Raw genomic sequence first — 16,209 nt, 5'->3', positions numbered from 1 at the left:
CTGCCAGATTACACCAGCCTGCATAAAGAACAAGTGACTTACCAAATGTCGAAGTTGAACTTTAGTAAGGACAAGGACCCCGTTTAAAGTCACTTTAGCTTGTCCATGTGGCTCCAAGGTCACTTTATTGTCTAGGTTTGTGATGATGGCGTGTTTATCGGCAATACTAAAGAAGAAAAATAACATCCATTACATAAAATTAACCTCGTTTATCCAAACAATAAAGACTTCACACCATATACTCCACTATATCACAGCATAACAGACCATAGGACTGTAAAACTTCTCAAAGGGAGCCCATTGAGCCCATTGTGGCCGTGTTTGAGCTATTCACCCATGGCCTTGCATATTTGCTTCAAATATTTTTCACATATTCTATTAGAAAATACAATAGTCTCTGCCACATCCACTCTCTCAAAGCATCTTGTGTTCCAACAACTCTGTATGGAGAAATGTCCCAGCTTCTCTTCTCATGCTTTTCACAACAATCATTGACTCCCCAACCCAGAAGACTTTTCTTTCCTTAGAATCATAGAATCATAGAAGTTTACAGCATGGAAACAGGCCCTTCGGCCCAACCAGTCCATGCCGCCCAGTTTTTTACCATTAAGCTAGTCCCAGTTGCCCGCACTTGGCCCATAACCCTCTATACCCATCTTACCCATGTAACCATCTAAATGCTTTTTGAAAGACACAATTGTACCCGCTTCTACTACTACCTCTGGCAGCCCATTCCAGACACTCACTACCCTCTGAGTGAAGAAATTGCCCCTCTGGGCCCTTCTGAATCTCTCCCCTCTCACCTTAAACCTATGCCCTCTAGTTTTAGACTCCCCTACCTTTGGGAAAAGATGTTGACTATCTACCTTATCTATGCCCCTCATTATTTTATAGACCTCTATAAGATCACCCCTAAGCCTCCTACGCTCCAGGGAAAAAAGTCCCAGTCTATCCAGCCTCTCCTTATAACTCAAACCATCAAGTCCCGGCAACATCCTAGTAAATCTTTTCTGCACTCTTTCTAGTTTAATAATATCCTTTCTATAATAGGGTGACCAGAACTGCACACAGTATTCCAAGTGTGGCCGTACCAATGTCTTGTACAACTTCAACAAGACGTCCCAACTCCTATATTCAATGTTCTGACCAATGAAACCAAGCATGCCGAATGCCTTCTTCACCACCCTGTCCACCTGCGACTCCACCTTCAAGGAGCTATGAACCTGTACTCCTAGATCTCTTTGTTCTATAACTCTCCCCAACGCCATACCATTAACTGAGTAGGTCCTGGCCTGATTCGATCTGCCAAAATGCATCACCTCACATTTATCTAAATTAAACTCCATCTGCCATTCGTCGGCCCACTGGCCTAATTGATCCTTGTTTGCTCCATTGAATTAATAATTTAAAACAAATCTCTAATTCAATCTCCTTTTTTTCCTGTGTGAACTGTTTCAGTCTCTGGAGTCTCTCGTCACACTTATAGTTTTTCCATTCCTGATAGAGTTTTTGTGAATTTATACATACGCTTTCCATGACCAGAAGGTCCATCCTATAATGAGGCACCTCAATCTGAACGCAGCACTCTACCTGTGCCATAATCAATAATTTGTAAGAATTCATCACTATATTTTGTGTGTTATTCCCCTACTAATAAAACCTGATACTCTCTGTTAGCCTTTTGTTGAGGCTTTATGTGTCTACGCTCGCAGTTTTAGAGAATTATTGGTTTGAATGCCTACGTTTTATAAATTCAGCTACTTGTGCACCTTGCTCTTGTGTTTTTGTCCCAAATGGTCCAGATTAAATTGCATCTATCACCTGTCTGCCCGTTCCGCTAACCTGTGTTCCTGAAGCCTTTTAGAGTGGAGGGAAACGCAGCCACACCTCATTCTGTCTTCGCCTGATATCCGTGTGCATGTACATTATCTACAAGAGGGCAATGAGGCTTCTCTCAACCTGGGATATTGAAGGAATTGCAGCTCCCATGCTGTGACATCTCTGTCCTAAATGGTCTACCCCAAATCCTCAGACTGTGGCCCCTGGCTCGGGACATACCCACCATCGGGAACATCTTCGCTGTATCCACCCTAGCTAGTCTTATTAGAATTTTATAAGTCTCTATGAGATTCCCCCTTATTTGTCAGAATTCCAGCAAAAACAATCCTATCCTAGTCAGTTTCTCTTCATACTTCAGTCCCGCCATCCCTGGAATCAGTCTGGTAAACCTTCGCTGCGCTTCCTCAAGAGCAAGAACATCCTTCCTCAGAGGAGGAGACCAAAGCTGCACACAATATTCTAGGTGTGGCCTCACCAAGGCCCTGTATAATTCCAACAATACATCCTGTACTCAAAACCTCTCGCAATGAAGGCCAACATATCATTTGCCTTCTTTACCGCCTGCTGCACCTGCATGCTTGCCTTCAGCAATTGGTGCACAAGGCCACCCAGGTTCTTCTGCACACTCCCCTCTCCCAATTTACAACCATTTAGGTAGTAATCTGCCCCTTCCTGTTTTTGATTCCAAAGTGAATAACCTCACATTTATCCAAATTATACTGCATCTGCCATTGATTTGTCCACTCACCCAACCTGTCCAGAACATGCTGAAGGATTCTTGCATCCTCGTCACAGTTCACCCTCCCACCCAACTTGGTATCATTTGCAAACTTTGTGATGTTACATTTTGTTCCCTCGTCCAAATCATTAATTATATATATAGCTGGGGTCCCAGCACCGATCCCTCTGGCACCCCATCATTACTGCCTGCCAATTTGAAAAGGACTAGTTAATTCCTACTCTTTGTTTCCTTTCTGTCAACCAGTTTTCTATCCATCTCAATGCACTTCCCCCAACCCATGCGCTATAATCTTGCACAATAATCTATTATGTGGGACTTTGTCAAACGCTTCCCGAAAGTCCAAATATACCACATCGACTGGCTCCCCCTAGTCAACTCTACTAGTTACATCTTCAATGAATTCCAATAGATTTGTCAAGCATGATTCCCCTTCATAAATCCATGCTAACTCTGTCTGATCCTGCCACTGTTTTCTAAATGCTCCGCTATAAAGTCCTTGATAATGAATTTTCCCCACTACCGATGTTAGGCTTACTGGTCTATAATTACGTTTTCCCTCTACCTCCCTTTTTGAATATTGGAGTGATATTAGCTACCCTCCAATCTGCAGGGACTGCTCCAGAGTCTATACAATCCTGGAATATGACCACCAATATATCCACTATTTCTAGAGCCACTTCCTTAAGTACTCTAAGATGTAAATTATCAGGCCCTGGGATTTATCAGCCTTCAATCACATCAATTTCCCCAGCATCATGGGCTGGATTCTCTGCACCCCAACGCCGAAATCACAGCTGGCGAGGGGGGCGGAGAATCCATTTCCCCGCACGGAATTGGGACTGGCAGCGGTTCCCTGATTCTGCAGGCCCCGTAAAGCGGCGTACTCGGTGGGTGTGCCACGCTGACTTGCACCTGCCTGGGGCAATTGCTGGAGGCCCAATCTACCATTCTCCGCCCCTGACCGGCCGAAGTCCCGACGGCGTTGATCTAATGTGGTCCAGCCGGTCGGGAAACTAGCGTGGCGGCTGTGGACTCAGTCCGCGGCCCCCTTGGTCGGGGGCGGGCCGATCAGAGGGCTGGGAGGGCCTTATACGCGGCCGGGAAATGTTTGTGCGGGCGGACAGAGTCGGGCGCGTGGCTGATCGGCGGGTCTATTTTCAGAGTCCACCTCCGCAGTCCGGGTCCGCCAAGTGCGGGGGCCCGTATCTGCAACAAAAGCTGATAGATTTATGGCGGGTCCCTCCTAGCCCCCTGTGGAGCTAGGAATTTGTGTCTCTTTCACGCCAGTTTTTCTGAAGTAACACTCCACAATACTGACGCTGGCATGGGACAAAGTCCTAATAACGGATAATCCAGCCCCATTTTTCTACTAATATTAGGCTTACTGGTCTATAATTCCGCAATTCTTCCCTCTCACTAAATCTTGCATTCTCCAACATTTCTGGGATCTGATTTGTGTCCTATTTTGTGAAGACAGAACCAAAGTATGTATTCAGTTGCTCAGCCATTTCTTTGGCCCCTATTATACATTCCCTGTTTCTGTCTGTAGGGGACCAACATTTCTCTTTACCAATCTCTTTCTCTTCACATTCTTATAGAAACTCTTAGTGTCAGTCTTTATGTTCCCTGCAAGCTTACTTTCGTACTGTACTTTCCCTTTCTTAATCAATCCCTTTGTCCTTCTTTGCTGAATTCTAAACTGCTCCCAATCCTCAGACTTATTATTTTTCTTGGCCAATCTGTATGCTTCTTTCTTGGATCAGATACTATTTCTAATTTCCTTTGTAAGCCATGGATTGGCCCTCTTACCAATTTGCTTTTGTGCCAGACAGGAATGAACAGTAGTTGCAGAGTCCCTGTCGCTAAACCAAAGGCCCTGGGTTCAAGTTTCACCCCAGAACTTGAGGACCACAGAAGGCATGTTCAAAGTGTGACCAAACAGATTGATTGTAGACCTGCAAATCCAACATGCCTATGGCAGGTAACAAGAGTGGGAGCGACTCCTCGTCTGCTGCACTTTATGTGCAGTGACACTCCTCAAGCTACAGTTTCAGGTCAGTGACTGTTCCAGGAAAAACAAGCTACGAAACACAACTGTAAGTATGCACTTTGTGTACAAACAAACAAAACAAACAAAGAAATGTACAGCACAGGAACAGGCCCTTCGGCCCTCCAAGCCCGTGCCGACCATGCTGCCCGACTAAACTACAATCTTCTACACTTCCTGGGTCCGTATCCTTCTATTCCCATCCTATTCATATATTTGTCAAGATGCCCCTTAAATGTCCCTATCGTCCCTGCTTCCACTACCTCCTCCGGTAGCGAGTTCCAGGCACCCACTACCCTCTGCGTAAAAAACTTGCCTCGTACATCTACTCTAAACCTTGCCCCCTCACCTTAAACCTATGCCCCCTAGTAATTGACCCCTCTACCCTGGGGAAAAGCCTCTGACTATCCACTCTGTCTATGCCCCTTATAATTTTATATACCTCTATCAGGTCTCCCCTCAACCTCCTTCGTTCCAGTGAGAACAAACCGAGTTTATTCAATCGCTCCTCATAGCTAATGCCCTCCATGCCAGGCAACATTCTGGTAAATCTCTTCTGCACCCTCTCTAAAGCCTCCACATCCTTCTGGTAGTGTGGCGACCAGAATTGAACACTATACACTATACCCAGGCTATCTACACCCCCTTCTCCACACTCAACATCTACCAATTCCTTCTCTTTGGTGAATACTGATGCAAAGTATTCATTTAGTACCTCGCCCATTTCCTCTGGCTCCACACATAGATTCCCTTGCCTATCCTTCAGTGGGCCAACCCTTTCCCTGGTTACCCTCTTGCTTTTTATGTACGTGTAAAAAGCCTTGGGATTTTCCTTAACCCTATTTGCCAATGACTTTTCGTGACCCCTTCTAGCCCTCCTGACTCCTTGCTTAAGTTCCTTCCTACTTTCCTTATATTCCACGCAGGCTTCGTCTGTTCCCAGCCTTTTAGCCCTGACAAATGCCTCCTTTTTCTTTTTGACGAGGCCTACAATATCACTCATCATCCAAGGCTCCCGAAAATTGCCATATTTATCTTTCTTCCTCACAGGAACATGCCGGTCCTGTATTCCTTTCAACTGCCACTTGAAAGCCTCCCACATGTCAGATGTTGATTTGCCCTCAAACATCCGCCCCCAATCTATGTTCTTCAGTTCCCGCCTAATATTGTTATAATTAGCCTTCCCTCAATTTAGCACATTCATCCTCGGACCACTCTTATCCTTGTCCACCAGTACTTTAAAACTTACTGAATTGTGGTCACTGTTACCGAAATGCTCCCCTACTGAAACATCTACCACCTGGCCGGGCTCATTCCCCAATACCAGGTCCAGTACCGCCCCTTCCCTAGTTGGACTGTCTACATATTGTTTTAAGAAGCCCTCCTGGATGCTCCTTACAAACTCCGCCCCGTCTAAGCCCCTGGCACTAAGTGAGTCCCAGTCAATATTGGGGAAGTTGAAGTCTCCCATCACCACAACCCTGTTGTTTTTACTCTTTTCCAAAATCTGTCTACCTATCTGCTCCTCTATCTCCCGCTGGCTGTTGGGAGGCCTGTAGTATACCCCCAACATTGTGACTGCACCCTTCTTATTCCTGATCTCTACCCATATAGCCTCACTGCCCTCTGAGGTGTCCTCTCGCAGTACAGCTGTGATATTCTCCCGAACAAGTAGCGCAACTCCACCTCCCCTTTTACATCCCCCTCTATCCCGCCTGAAACATCTAAATCCTGGAACGTTTAGCTGCCAATCCTGCCCTTCCCTCAACCAGGTCTCTGTAATGGCAACAACATCATAGTTCCAAGTACTAATCCAAACTCTAAGTTCATCTGCCTTACCCGTAATGCTCCTTGCATTAAAACATATGCACTTCAGGCCACCAGACCCGCTGTGTTCAGCAACTTCTCCCCGTCTGCTCTGCCTCAGAGCCACAATGTCCCTATTCCCTAGTTCTCCCTCAATGCTCTCACCTTCTGACCTATTGCTCCCGGGCCCACCCCCCTGCCATACTAGTTTAAACCCTCCCGTGTGACACTAGCAAACCTCGCGGCCAGGATATTTATGCCTCTCCGGTTTAGATGCAACCCGTCCTTCTTATACAGGTCACATCTGCCCCGGAAGAGCTCTGATATGTCTAGACATGGGAAGTCTTCTAAGTCTATTTGACTCAATACTAATAAGGGGTGCACTATATTCCCTCCTTCAAAGAAGTAAGTAAAATATTAGCATAATGTAATCATAAACCGGAGCGTGTAAATCACCCCTCATTTACATATCATCACTTTCAATAACCTAGCTACTGTATTGGTACTTCTTTGAATATTCTAGTTGACTCTCCAACAGCCTAGCCTGCAAATATCTTGTTAAAAATTTGCACCTACACTAAAAGATTTGTTTCTTCGGGGTCAGTTTGCAGGATTGAAGGAGCTGGAAGCGAAGTATGGGCTGGAGCAGGGGGAAATGTTTAGATACATGCAGGTTCGAGATTTTGCCAGAAAGGAGATACAGAACTTCCCGGAGGAGCCGGCCTCCACATTGCTGGAGGAGGTGCTGACGACAGAGGGACTGGAGAAGGGGGTTGTGTTAGTGGTCTACGGAGCTATTTTGGAGGAGGAGAAGGCACCGCTGGAAGGGATCAAAGCAAAGTGGGAGGAAGAGTTGGGAGAGGATATGGAGGAGGGGTTCTGGTGTGAGGTGCTCCGGAGAGTGAATGCCTCCACCTCGTGCGCAAAGTTGGGGCTGATACAGCTGAAGGTGGTGTACAGAGCACACCTCACGAGGGCAAGGATGAACCGATTCTTTGAAGGAGTAGAAGATGTGTGTGAATGTTGCGGGGGAGGGATGGGGGGGGCCCGCTAACCACGTTCATATGTTTTGGTCCTGTCCCAAACTGGAGGATTATGAAAGGAGGTTTTTAGGATAATTTCTAACGTGGTGCACATGAAACTGGACCCGGGCCCTTGGGCGGCCATATTCGGGATGTCGGACCAGCCAGGGTTGGAAACGGGAGTGGAGGCAGATGTTGTAGCCTTCGCCTCATTGATCGCCCGATCACCCTGTGCGAGGGGATCTGTTGGAATTCTTGATTCTTGAGAAGGTTAAGTTTGAACTGAGGGGAAGGACAGAGGGGTTCTACAATTCATGGGCATTATTCATTATGCACTTTCAAGAATTGGATAACATCGAACATTAGTTGGGGGTGGGGGGTGGGGGGGGTGGGAGGGTTGGGGGGGGAGGGGGGCAATGGGTGTTAATGGTGGCCATGGGGGATTCCTGATTCCTTTTTGTCAGTTGTTTATGTGAACATGTGGGCGAATGTTTTGGGTTTGATGGGAGGATGGGATTGTTGTTATTGATATGGGGATTGACATATTTGTTACTGATTATTGTTTATTGTTGGTGGGGGTAAATTGGGGAGAAAATGCGAAAAAGGAGGAGAATAAAGAAATATTTTTTTTTAAAAAAAGTTTCCACCTACCCAAAACCTTTAATAACAATGGCCTGTGGGAAATTTCCGGATTGTCCGATGACAGTCTCTCCTGAAACAAAACACGGACATTCTAAAATAATCAGCATGTTTGAAGTATCGATGAAGACACGTCATTCTTTGAACTCAGGTGGGCCAAGAACAGGAAGGTGAGTGAATGCGTCGCATAAACTTAATCGACCTGTCTTCTCAAAGTGTGAAAAACTGAACGCAGTAACAAGCATTGCGAGACACTGAAATGCAGACCTTATCGGTCCTGTTGAACTATTCCATCCACAATTTAACAAAAATAATTTCAGAGGATGTGAGTGTCCCTGGCCGGGTCAGCAACTGTTGCCCACCCCGAATCCAGTGGCGGTCTTGGTCATTTCAGAGGGCACACTATGTGTCAACCACTTTGCTCTGGATCTGGAGTCACATGTAGGACAGGCCAGGCAAGGGTGGCAGATTTCCTTCCTTAAAGGACCAGATGGGTTTTGTTTTTACAACAATTTATATTTTCATGGCCACCATTACTGAGACTGGCTTCAAATCCCAAATTTTCATTAACTGAACTAAAACTCTACCAACTGCGATGGTGGGATTTGAACCCGTTTTCCCAGAAACTTATTCGGCATTTCTGGGTTATTAGCCCAGGGACATTACCAGTGTGCTGCCGTCTCCCCTAAATATAAACCTAGCCATCTGCTGAATGGCAGACTGGGTTGGGAGCCTCCCTCATTTTGGTGTTTTATCTTTTTAAAAAATATATATTTATTCAAATTTTTCAACAAATTTTCAACAAACCCCCGCCCCCCCCAACAAGAAGAAAGAAACAAAAACACAACAAGCAGAAATTATACATTGGATTTCCCCCATATACAATAACCCCCCATATAACATTTAAAAACACAAATAGGGGAAAAAAAACACCTTCACCCAAACGCCACCCCAAAAGGAAACCCCCCTCCCACCCCGCCCCCCCTCCCCCCCCCCCCCCCCCCCCCCCGCCCCTGCCTCTGGGCTGCTGCTGACCTCCTCCTGACGCTCCGCGAAATAGTCTAGGAACGGTTGCCACCGCCTGAGGAACCCTTGCACAGACCCTCGCAAGGCAAACTTTATCCTCTCCAGCGTGATGAACCCTGCCATGTCATTTATCCAGGCTTCCACACTGGGGGGCTTTGCATCTTTCCATAGCAGCAAAATCCTCCGCCGGGCTACCAGGGATGCAAAGGCCAGAATACCGGCCTCTTTCGCCTCCTGCACTCCCGGCTCATCCGATACCCCAAATAATGCCAAGCCCCAGCTCGGCTTGACCCGGGCATTCACCACCTTGGACATAGTCCTCGCAAAACCCCTCCAAAACCCATCCAGTGCCGGCACGACCAGAACATATGGACGTGATTTGCCGGGCTCCCCGAGCACCTCCCACATCTCTCCTCCTCCCCAAAGAACCTACTCAACCTCGCCCCTGTCATATGTGCTCTGTGAGTAACTTTGAACAGTATTAGGCTGAGCCTGGCGCAAGAGGAGGAAGAATTAACCCTACTCAGGGCATCAGCCCACAGACCCTCATCTATCTCCTCCCCAAGCTCCTCCTCCCACTTGCCCTTTTTGGTGTTTTATCTTACAGGCCCTCAGCAGTCACTCTGGCTTTTCTTTAGGATTCTGCACTCCACGGAGCTGGGGGTGGGGGGGGGGGGGGGGGGGGGGTGATGGGGTGGAGGCAGGGGTCGTGGGTCAGGTAAGTAACCTCCTCTCAAGACCAAGGTCATTTATTTAAATATGCTCTCGTGATGGCTTGCCTCAGGGTTATTTTTTAGAGACTTTCACATTTAATGGCTTCGGGACTGACTTCCCAGGGCCGAGGAGACAGGACGTGGGGTGTGCCAGGTGCAGCACCGCCTGAGGGCCAGGAGGAGCAGGAGGTGCAACGCGCGGTAATTAGTTGGGAAACCCACTTCCCAACGTGTCCCCTTCCCCCACTCCCGAGTAGGGGAGAAAAACGGTATAACGGGATAATATGAATACTGGTCTGATGTGTTATATTTCCATTCGGGGTCCTCCCCTGCCTATCCGATTCCCACAGGACTTCCCACCTCTATTCTCCATTTCAAATGAAGTTGGGTTTGGCGGGGCTTTCCGTGCTCCCCACGTTTACGGGTACCCCCTCCCCTCCCACCCCCGCACGTCACTACAGGTCAATCTCCGCTCCCTCTCTGCCTCCTCGTAAATCGGGGCTAATGTTTCAAGGATCATCACAGCTGGAAGGTGAAAGTCTGTTAAGCAACTGATGAGCTGAGGATAAGGGAAGCTTTAAAAATAACAGAAAGGAGAGATGGTTTCTATGAGAGTTAGAGGGAGGAATGATTAAATGACAGAAGCAAAGATGGTGGAAGAGAAACGCTTCAGATAAATAGAAGGCCAGGAAAGAGGATTCCTCATCTGTATCAATCTGTATAACTGGAAGGCAGCTCATGAAATAAATTAGATTCTTCTTTATTTTCCTTTCCAAGTTTAAAACACTCAGATATTCTAGCTGTTGAAACAAATCAAATAGTTTTAAATTGGAAAGTGCGTTGCCTCTAATCCAGGTGGAGATGGAAAGAACAGTTTGAAAGGGCAGTTAGTAAAACTCAGACTCTGAACACAGCGAGGCAGGGTGAGAGGTCAGTACCGTCTTGGATGAAGAGCTTGACAAAGGCAGAGAGCTGTGGGTCCACATTGACATTTGACAGATGGGGGAACATTTGGATCATCTGCCTTTCCTGGAAAACAAATTTTTCAAATGATCAGTGATGTTTTCCATTATATTTAACATCTTCCAGCCCTGAACGCTGTCATAATGTACACCAGTATATCATGGTGCAGACACACACTGATGGACACACAGTGGGACCAATCAACACACACAACACCGCAGCCAATCACCAGTTAGAGCACACGCACTATAAAGACAGGGGGCATCAGAGTTCCCGCTGATTCGGGATGCAGCCTCCTAGAAGGACAGAGCTTACAGCTTACAGCACAGATCTTCACCATGTGCTGAGTGCATAGGTTGGTTAGGACAGGCATAGCTGTTGCACTATTTTAAATGTTGGTGGCCTGTATGTGTTCCACGGATCCAGAGCACCCAACACATCAAATGCCTACCACCTAGAACAGCTGTAGTCACTTTGCGACCTGCAGGCTATCATCGTGGCCCATTCGCCAACCCGCCTGCTCCCCCCTCACCCGCTCCCCCCCACTCCCGCTCACCCCCTCACCCGCTCATCAACCCCTCTCCCGCTCACCCCCTCTCCCGCTCCCCCCCTCTCCCGCTCACCCCCTCTCCCACTCCCCCCCTCTCCCGCTCACCCCCTCGCCCGCTCATCACCCCCTCTCCCGCTCACCCCCTCTCCCGCTCCCCCCCCTCTCCCGCTTACCCGCTCACCCGCTCCCCCCCCTCTCCCGCTCACCCCCTCGCCCGCTCATCATCCCCTCTCATGCTCACCCCCTCGCCCGCTCATCATCCCCTCTCCCACTCACCCCCTCTCCTGCTCACCCCCTCTCCCGCTCACTCCCTCGCCCGCTCATCACCCCCTCTCTCGCTCATCCCACCCTCTCCTGCTCACCCCCTCTCCAGCTCACAACTTTTCCCGCCCAGCCCTTCCTTCCTGCTCACACTTTCCTTCATGCTCACACCTGCTCCCGTTCACCCCTCCTGCTCACACTCCCGTTCATCCCTTCCCTCCTGCTTACACCTTCCCTCCTGCTCACACCCTCCCTCCTGCTCACACCCTCCCTCCTGCTCACACCCTCCCTCCTGCTCACACCCTCCCTCCTGCTCACACCTTCCCTCCTGCTCACACCCTCCCTCCTGCTCACAACCTCCCTCCTGCTCATCACCCTCCTGTCGTCCCCTGTCCTTCTTACCCCATCCTCCCCTATCCTACTCATCCCTTCCCTCCTGGTTAACCCCTCTCCCGCTCATCCCCCCTCTCCCGCCCATCAGCACTCCCGCTCACCCCCTCTCCCGCTCACCCGCCCCTCCCGCTCACCCCCTCTCCCGCTCATCACCCCCTCTCCCGCTGACCCCCTCTCCCGCTCACCCCCTCTCCGGCTCATTCCCCCCTCCCGCTCACCCCCTCTCCCGCTCACCCCATCTCCTGCTCACCCCCTCTCCCGCTCACACCCTCTCCCGCTCACCCCCTCTCCTGCTCATCCCCCCTCCCGCTCACCCCCTCTCCCGCTCATCCCCCCCTCCCGCTCACCCCCTCTCCCGCTCATCACCCACTCTCCTGCTCACCCCCTCTCCCGCTGACCCCCTCTCCCGCTCACCCCCCTCTCCCGCTCATCACCCCCTATCCCGCTCATCACCCCCTATCCCACTCATCACCCCCTCCCCCTTTCACCCCCTCTCCCGCTCATCCCCCCCCTCCCAATCATCCCCTCCCTCCCGCTCATTCCCACTCCCGCTCATCCCCTCTCCCGCACATGCCCTCTCCTGCTCACCCCGTCTCCAGCTCATTCCCACTCCCGCTCATCCCCCTCTCCCGCTCATCCCCCCCTCTCCCGCTCATCCCCCCTCTCCTGCTCACCCCCTCTCCCGCTCATCCCCCTCTCCCGCTCCTCTCCCGCTCATCCCCCCTCTCCCGCTCACCCTCTCTCCTGCATATCACCCCCTCTCCCGCTCACCCCCTCTCCCGCCCATCCCCTCTCCCGCACACCCCCTCTCCCGCTCATTCCCACTCCCGCTCATCCCCCTCTCCCGCTCATCCCCTCTCCCGCTCATTTCCTCTCCCGCTCATCACCCCTCTTCCACTCATCCCCCCCTCTCCCGCTCATCCCCCCTCTCCCGCTCACCCGCTCTCCCACTCACCCCCTCTCCCGCTCATCCCCCCTCTCTCCCACTCACCCCCTCTCCCGCTCACCCCCTCTCCCGCTCACCCCCTCTCTCTCGCTCATCCCCCCCTCTCTCGCTCATCCCCCCTCTCTCGCTCATCCCCCCCCTCTCGCTCAGTCCCCCCTCTCTCGCTCATCCCCCCCTCTCCCGCTCACCCCCTCTTCCGCTCATCTCCCCCTCTCTCGCTCATCACCCCTTCTATCGCTCATCACCCCGTCTCCCGCTCATCACCCCCTCTCCCGCTCACCCCCTCTACCGCTCACCCCCTCTCTTGCTCATCGCCCCTCTCTCTCGCTCATCCCCCCTCTCTCACGCTCACCCCCTCTCCCGCTCATCGCCCCCTCCCTCGCTCATCCCCCCCTCTCCCGCTCATCACCCCCTCTCCCGCTCATCACCACCTCTCTCGCTCATCACCTCCTCTCCCGCTCACACCCTCTCTCGCTCATCCCCCCCTCTCCCACTCATCCCCCCCTCTCCCGCTCATGCCCCCCTCTCCCGCTCACCCCCTCGCCCGCTCATCACCCACTCTCTCGCTCATCACCCCCTCTCTCGCTCATCCCCCCCTCTCCCGCTCATCCCCCCCTCTCCCGCTCATCCCCCCTCTCCCGCTCATCATCCCCTCTCTCGCTCATCACCCTCTCTCCCGCTCACCCCCTCTCTCGCTCATCACCCCCTCTCCCGCTCACTCCCTCCCCCTCTCACCCCCCCCTCTCCCGCTCATCCCCCCGTCTCTCGCTCAACCCCCTCTCCCGTTCACCCCCTCTCTCTCGCTCATCCCCCCCTCTCTCGCTCATTCCCCCACTCTCTCGCTCATCCCCCCTCTCTCCCGCTCACCCCCCCTCTCCCGCTCACCCCCTCGCCCGCTCATCACCCCCTCTCTCGCTCATCACCCCCTCTCTCACTCATCCCCCCCTCTCCCGCTCATCCCCCCCTCTCCCGCTCATCCCCCCCTCTCCCGCTCATCCCCCCCTCTCCCGCTCACCCCCTCTCCCGCTCATCACCCCCTCTCTCGCTCATCACCCCCTCTCTCGCTCATCAACCCCTCTCCCGCTCATCACCCCCTCTCTCGCTCATCACCCCCTCTCCCGCTCACCCCCTCTCTCGCTCATCACCCCCTCTCCCGCTCATCACCCCCTCTCTCGCTCATCCCCCCTCGCCCGCTCACCCCCTCCCCCGCTCACCCCCTCTCCCGCTCATTCCCCCTCCCGCTCACCCCCTCTCCCGCTCATCACCCCCTCTCTCGCTCATCACCCCCTCTCCCGCTCACCCCCTCTCTCGCTCATCACCCCCTCTCCCGCTCATCACCCCCTCTCTCGCTCATCACCCCCTCTCCCGCTCACCCCCTCTCCCGCTCATCACCCCCTCTCTCGCTCATCAACCCCTCTCCCGCTCATCACCCCCTCTCTCGCTCATCACCCCCTCTCCCGCTCACCCCCTCTCTCGCTCATCACCCCCTCTCCCGCTCATCACCCCCTCTCTCGCTCATCACCCCCTCTCCCGCTCACCCCCTCTCCCGCTCATCCCCCCTCTCCCGCTCATCCCCCCTCTCCCGCTCATCACCCCCTCTCTCGCTCATCACCCTCTCTCCCGCTCACCCCGTCTCTCGCTCATCACCCCCTCTCCCGCTCACTCCCTCCCCCTCTCATACCCCCCTCTCCCTCTCATCCCCCCCTCTCTCGTTCATCCCCCCTCGCCCGCTCACCCCCTCTCCCGCTCACCCCCTCTCCCGCTCATTCCCCCTCCCGCTCACCCCCTCCCGCTCACCGCCTCTCCCGCTCATCACCCTTCCAGCTCACCTCCTTTCCCGCTCATCACCCCCTCTCCCGCTCACCCCCTCTCCCGCTCATCCTCCCCTCCCGCTCACCCCCTCTCACGCTCATCCCCCCCCCTCTCCCGCTCTTCACCCTCTCCCCCTTTCACCCCCTCTCCCGCTCATCACCCCCTCCCCCTTTCACCCCCTCTCACGCTCATCCCCCCTCTCCCGCTCATCACCCCCCTCTCCCGCTCATCACCCCCTCTCTCTCGCTCATCCCCCCTCTCTCGCTCATCCCCCCCTCTCTCGCTCATCCCCCCCTCTCTCGCTCATCCCCCCCTCTCCTGCTCACCCCCTCTCCAGCTCACAACTTCTCCCGCTCACCCCTGCTCATACTTTCCTTCCTGCTCACACCTGCTCCCTTTCACCCCTCCTGCTCACACTCCCGTTCTTCCCTTCCCTTCTGCTCACACCCTCCCTCCTGCTCACACCCTCCCTCCTGCTCACACCTTCCCTCCTGCTCACACCCTCCCTCCTGCTCACACCCTCCCTCCTGCTCACACCCTCCCTCCTGCTCACACCCTCCCTCCTGCTCACACCCTCCCTCCTGCTCACACCCTCCCTCCTGCTCACACCCTCCCTCCTGCTCACACCTTCCCTCCTGCTCACACACTCCCTCCTGCTCACACCCTCCCTCCTGCTCACATCCTCCCTCCTGCTGACACCCTCCCTCCTGCTCACACCTTTCCTCCTGCTCATCACCCTCCTGCAATCCCGTCCTTCTTACCCCATCCCCCATCACCCCCTATCCTACTCATCCCTTCCCTCCTGGTTAACCCCTTTCCCGCTCACCCCCTCCCTCCAGCTCACCTCCTCCCTCCCGCTCACCCCCTCCCTCCCCCTCACCCCCTCACACCCGTTCACTATCTCTCTCTTGCGTACTACCTCTACCCTGCTCATCACGTCCCCATGCCCTTCCCCTCCATCCATTCCATTTGCAGCTCCTCTCACTCCTTTCTTTGCTTCCTCACTCTTGCCTTCCTCTCCCAAGCCTTCGTTCACAGCAAGGGTTCAGGAGAGGGAAGCGGCAACCGAGCTGGAGTGTCCGCGAGGAAACCCCCTCCCTACAGCACTGTGGATGTACCTGCAACGTAGGACTGGGTGGCTCAAGAATTGCTTCTCACCACCGCTGGGACAATCTTTGACCTGGAAGCAGTACAGTAAAGAAAATTGCACTTCCCTTAAAATTAATTGTTTTTAACAATGTTTGAAAGGGACTTTTAAGAATTTGCATCAATTGTAAAGGGATAGGTTGTAATTTTGTTTCATAATAAGAAACACTGATCCATAGATCATAGAATTTACAGTGCAGAAGGAGGCCATTCAGCCCATCGAGTCTGCACCGGCCCTTGGAAAGAGCACCCGACTTAAGCCCACACATCCACCCTATCTCCATAACCCAGTAACTCCACCTAA

At 52.6% G+C, this 16,209-nt stretch overlaps 1 protein-coding gene across 1 annotated transcript in view; it reads right to left on the bottom strand.

Moving 5' to 3' along the window:
* kif28 (kinesin family member 28) overlaps nt 1-16,209 on the bottom strand; it is a 114,445-nt gene that overhangs the window by 52,794 nt on the left and 45,442 nt on the right. The window contains exons 11-13 of the mRNA XM_072507160.1: nt 10,773-10,863; nt 8,108-8,168; nt 43-166 (exon numbers count right to left, since the gene is read on the bottom strand). Coding sequence (XP_072363261.1) covers nt 43-166; nt 8,108-8,168; nt 10,773-10,863 — 276 coding nt within the window. The remainder of the gene's footprint in view (nt 1-42; nt 167-8,107; nt 8,169-10,772; nt 10,864-16,209) is intronic.

Source organism: Scyliorhinus torazame, chromosome 1, assembly GCF_047496885.1.
Source record: "Scyliorhinus torazame isolate Kashiwa2021f chromosome 1, sScyTor2.1, whole genome shotgun sequence".
NCBI lineage: Eukaryota > Metazoa > Chordata > Chondrichthyes > Carcharhiniformes > Scyliorhinidae > Scyliorhinus > Scyliorhinus torazame.
This window is presented reverse-complemented; position numbering and strand designations above follow the sequence as displayed.